The sequence below is a fragment of the Octopus bimaculoides genome, chromosome Z, assembly GCF_046866305.1.
Source record: "Octopus bimaculoides isolate indiv1 chromosome Z, ASM4686630v1, whole genome shotgun sequence".
NCBI classification, from domain to species: domain Eukaryota; kingdom Metazoa; phylum Mollusca; class Cephalopoda; order Octopoda; family Octopodidae; genus Octopus; species Octopus bimaculoides.
Window position 1 is genome coordinate 36,986,533 of NC_142944.1, and position 5,736 is coordinate 36,992,268.

Below are 5,736 nucleotides of genomic sequence, written 5' to 3' on the forward strand. Positions count from 1 at the left end.
GGGCTAGTATTTATCCTACTTACTTACCCTATCTGTTTCTTTATACTGAACTGCTACATTACAGTATCTTAAACACTGGTTACTAAATAGTGAGACACATTTATGTAAAGATTTTTTTAAAGATAGTGTAAGTCTAGTTACAAGTAGTGTAGTGACAGAAAACTGAATAAGATCTTCCACAATAATCAAGTCATGTGTTTGTCTACTGGACTACAAGGAGAGCCTGTTCCTTTTACAAACATACGCATAAAATGTGTAACCATTATTCAATAGCTGTCAAACATCAAATTAAAGAGATTCAATATTTGGTGTTATTATTTAGCCGTAGCCCAACTTTAATCAGATGTGCTCTGGCCAATGTAGTTGTACTATCACTTATTCAGTCACAATGTACCTTTGGCTACATTATCCTTCCTTTAAAACAGTTATGGTATCATTTAAGGGTGATTTTGATTGTTGCTTCTAGCAGGTCAAGGGGAATGTCTAATCTATGTAGCTTAACTTTGTTTATCTGTATATTACTTGACAATTTATCTAGCTTCTATGAGTTGTATGTAATGTATTTTATTTAGGCCAATATAGTAACCTGTTAATCTTGAGTTCCCCTCTACATATCCTTAGACAACACTGAATCACTCTAAATAAACTATTGCATTCTGTTTTTGTATTGACTATTTCTCTTGTTTGCTGCTTATACGTGTTTGTGTTTATATATTGTAAAGCCGTAGACTCAAGGAGTAGGGTTCATTTATTTCACAACCTTCTTTGGCACTGTTAATTTATATAGAAGAAATTATGCTTACATGATTGCATTACAGTAATCCCTCAACTATTGTGGATGTTACATTCCCAAAAACCCCGCAATAGATGAAAATCCATGAAGTAGAAACAATAGTTTTTTCAGGTTTTTTCTTTTTAAAATTTGCATATATTTATTTTATTATAAATGCAAAACAACAACGAAGGAATCAACGTAAGCTTATATAATAAACCACAACTGCAATATGGTGAGAGATTACTGTATTATGAATGCTCAGCATGAAAGCTAGCTCATCAGATCACAGGTACATCATGGTTACACCAAAAATTCAACCCTAAATATGCACATGAAACTTTTTTATATACAATATATGGAAGGCCAAAAATGAACAAAATTAAATTGATTTGGTCAGTAGCATAAGTGGATTCTGAGAATCATGTGATCAGTAGTAACTACACAACTCTCTGAATCCACTTACACTACTTGTTTATATATGTATAGACATAGTTGCCTGTTTGTCTTCTGTCTTCCACTCTGTGTGCAAACATCTCTCTATTCTTACAAGAGTTTTGAATATGGCCTACTATTAAATCATAGAGATAAAGTGTTTGAAGTATTTAGAGCATGAGCAGTGGGCAGGGATCATCATATCCACTATGCTTCAGTAATTTACTTTACTAATTAAGCATCATGATAATTATCATTGGTACGTTACTGTGTACATTATACATTACCTACTCTTAACCCTCTTTGAGCCAATGAACAGCTTGCTAAAAATAGAGGCCAAAATTTCCCTCCAATCATGCTTTGCTATCTGAATGAAGAACACAATTGCTAACAGTCCAAGATACAATGTCCCCTACCTACCCCCCAAAAAGGAAAGAAATAATGCAATTACTAAGACTTGCTATTTCAACACAGAAAAGATACTTGAAAAGTAGGTGCAGGTGAGGATCATAGGTATGACTTTGGTAAGTGGTGCTACATCATTAAACAAACGTCATTTAGATTTGTTTTTTAACCATGGAGATGTGTATGATGCAAGGAGGTACATTTATATACATACATGCTAATTTTTCTAGAATTAGTGACATAATAAAACGCAGTAAAATTATGCCAAGTGGAGTAACAACCAGAAACAACCTAGTGTAGAGGTGGGGCCTCTCTAGTCAATGTGTGTAATACAACAAATGCGGCAGGTTTTATCTTCATCTATGATGCTAGATGATGTGATCTATCCACTTAATGCTGCATGCAAAAGCGAGTGTGGACCAACTTTAATTAAACCAAAATTAAAGGTTATTTGGTAACAAATGGTTGTGCTCAGATTTTTCACTGTGCATTGTAGACGGCTAATCAATACTCTGAAGTGTAGTGGATTGAATAGATTCCAATGGATAAGTATTTATTGTATCAGATCTACTTCAAACAACAGTCAAATCTCCTTCAAATGACACTCTACATCATACACATGTGTGTGTGGAATTATAAACAACACAAATATATATTATTCTTCTGTATGTTTCACCATTGCAGTTGTTTGGAACTCTGTGTAATTGAATGTAATTGAATGCTTAACCACAACAGATCACCATGGAACACTTTATTGCATTGTGATACAAATAACTAATGTCTAGAGTTGGGCAGATGGTAAGACATTTATAGGCGCAGGGGTGGTTGTGTGGTAAGTAGCTTGCTTACCAACCACATGGTTCTAGGTTCAGTCCCACTGTGTGGCACCTTGGGCAAGTGTCTTCTACTATAGCCTCTATATATGTGTGTGTGTCTGTATTTGTCCCCCCCCCCCCCCAACTTCGGCTGACATCCGATGCTGGTGTGTTTACGTCCCTGTAACTTAGTGGTTCGGCAAAAGAGACCGATAGAATAAGTACTAGGCTTCCAAAGAATAAGTCCTGGGGTCGATTTGCTCGACTAAAGGCGGTGCTCCAGCATGGCTGCAGTCAAATGACTAAAACAAGTAAAAGAGTAAAGAGTATTTTGAGAAGGAAGACGAAATGCACTGCTTTTGTTTCAGTTAATTTTGAAAATAACTAAGAGTTTAGTGAAACAGCTTTGTTATCAAACTAGTGTTTGGAACTTAAATAAACATGGAATTCTGATGGACGGCTTTAATTTAGGTCACTTTAAAACAGGAAGATTGTATGAAAATTGGGGGTAGTCTTAGATGGGTTGGTATCAAAAGGGTTAATATTTGAACCTAAAACTTCAAGTAAATAATACTGTAAATCATTGGAGATGTGACATGTTTAAACCAGCATTTTATTTTCATTGGTTCATAATATTTTTTATTTTTTTCTGGCTCACATTTAAAATATGTATCTAGCAAACATTCTGAAACTATTCTTCTGTCCTAACTGATAAGATGTTGGATATGTTAAATTATTCTGTATGTATGTGAAGCTTGTCCTGATAACTCTATCGTGCGTGTGTATGTAGTTTATGAAATTTTCTAATTAGATCCCAACTTCACCTGTTTGGAGTTATCTGCCATACTTGACTAACATTATTTCCTCAACAGATACTTACTTCTAGTTAGGTCATTTGAAGTTATTTGTATTAAATATGTTAATATTTACTTGCCAATTAATTTCTTAGTATCATAGATTTCATTCTATATTTCTAAATTTTTTCTTTTTTTCTTTTTTTCCAGATTGTTTTATAAGGCAACTATTTAAGTAGCCATTTATTTGAAAGACATTCGACTGGTTTTGCTACATAATGGCTCAAAATGATCTTCAACTTTCAAATGAAAATACCCACAGCCAGAGTGGTTCTGAAGAAGACTCAATGGATGTATGTGATAACACTTTAGAAACATCTCAGGAAAGCAAACCAGACCGAAGTCGAAGAAAAGGCAGTGATGTTCATCAACTAAAACAATCAACTCTTGAAGATCCTAGGCATGATTCTTCTCCTCGGGAAAGCTATATGCAAGATATACCTCTAGATTTTTCTATGCCAAAACGAAAAGATGGCATAGACTCTTTAAGCAATTCACCAAAACATGAAATTCACTCTCCATTCATATCCTCTTCGCCTCCACATACAATGGTTTCGGGAAGAAATTCTTCCAATATATATAATGACTGTGGTGGCACTAATGGCTGTGTGTCTCCTGTTGATATGCCATCTGAACATATTTTATCTGGTCCTTGTGACAGCAAATCTTCAGATGCCATGTCAACTTCACTTGTGAATGGTCAGCTGATTGATGCTGGCATGTCCTCGGATTTTCTTCTCAGAGAAAGATCTCATTCTTTTTCCTCCTCTTCTCTGCAAAAACAAAGGCACCATGCCATTCCTCAGCGCCAGCCTCGAAGTGGAGTTTGGCGAGGTGGTGGTCAACTACGACCTCATCACATGAATGAAACTGCACTAATGTCTGCTATTGCTGCTAATACAGTTGGATATTCAGAGCTTATATCACCACATCCACCTGGGTGTACATCCCCTATTCTTGGAAATGTACAGAGTGTAGGAAATGAAGAAGTGTTATCAATGTACAAAGATCATATGCACAAGTTAGGTGGGGTTGATAAACATCGCTATACATTCCTTGCCTCTGGCATTCCCAGTTGTGTTACCGAAAGTGTCAGTGGTAACAGTATTATAGCGTCTCTCCCGAATATGTTAGCGCCATCCATACCATCGACAGCTGGGCGACACTCTACAGCGACAGCTAGTGCCACTGCTGCAACAAACTGTATTTCATCCTCAATAACTCCGCCCTCTACATCCTCCATATCCTCCACATCATCAAGCTGTACTATGGTAACAACTACCCCTGCCAAAAGGCGTCCCAGGTCCCTGCCAGACAACCAAAAAGATGAAGCTTACTGGGAAAGGAGACGGAAAAACAATGAAGCTGCTAAACGTTCTCGAGATGCTAGAAGAATGAAGGAGGAGGAAATAGCTTTGCGAGCATCATTTCTGGAACAAGAAAATCTAAAACTCAAAGTTGAAGTTGCTTCTTTAAAAACAGAAACAGCCAAGCTGAAATGTCTGTTATTCAACAGTTAAGGGACTTCTTTTTCTTTTTTTTTTTTTTTTTCCCCCCCAAAAGAGAAAATTTTTGTGTCCATTGAAAACTAAAACTTTTTTTTTCACCAAATCCCCATCCCTCACACACACACACACACACACACACACACACACACACACACACCCAGAATACTCCATTCATTCCTTCTGATCTTTTTTCTTCAAGTGTTCACATTTGGTGGATTTACCTTTTTACAGACACTTTGTGTTATTATTTGTACTTTTTTTCTCTTTTTACTGTAGTATTTTTTCACTTTTCTGTTTTGTTTTGTTTTTTTTTTTTAAACTAAATATATGGTCATCATCGTTATCATCTACCAGGATGTACTTTCCACAAGGGTACAATACCAAATGTGCTACATATCTTTTTCTATAATCAGTTGTCTCAGCACCACTGTCGTCCATCACTTGGTTTAGGAAGGGTGGCTACACTTCATCTTTCCATAATTAATTTCCCCTCATTAAAAATGTTGAAGCTATTAGTATTAACACTGTGCAGCAGCAGTATGCATTGTTCAATATTAATCTAATTCAAGAGATTATATCTCATACAAACATGTGTGGGGGTGTATACATGCATATCATCTTGTTTAAATTAGTTTCATAATATGTTAACATTCCTTGCAGTCTAACAAACAAAACGTTGGCTAGAACCTGATACGTGTGCCATGTTTGTGCTCAGCATGATTTCAGTTGCCAACCACTTTACAGTGTGAATTTGGTACATCTTGTGCAACTGGCACCAGTAGAGATTGTCTGCATCGGAGGTTATGAATATCCTTCTGCAAGTTCTCGAAGGCAGGTTGCCTTGGCTGTGACTTGCGCAGGTTCATGTCTCCTTTGATTCCTTCTCTGTGTGTATGTGTAAAATAGAAATATAGCAAGAGGCAGGGACAGAGTATGTGTATGTATAT

At 36.3% G+C, this 5,736-nt stretch overlaps 1 protein-coding gene across 2 annotated transcripts in view; it reads left to right on the forward strand.

Moving 5' to 3' along the window:
• Window positions 1-5,530, forward strand: part of LOC128249599 (uncharacterized) — a 41,443-nt gene extending 35,913 nt beyond the window's left edge. Inside the window, exon 3 of one of the 2 annotated variants that reach the window (XM_052973566.2) lies at window positions 3,432-5,530. In XM_052973566.2, the coding sequence (XP_052829526.2) occupies window positions 3,500-4,801 (1,302 nt within the window). In that variant the 5' untranslated portion in view covers window positions 3,432-3,499 and the 3' untranslated portion in view covers window positions 4,802-5,530. The remainder of the gene's footprint in view (window positions 1-3,431) is intronic. The other variant, XM_052973567.2, reaches the window with a different exon arrangement.
• The last annotated feature ends 206 nt before the right edge of the window (window positions 5,531-5,736 follow it).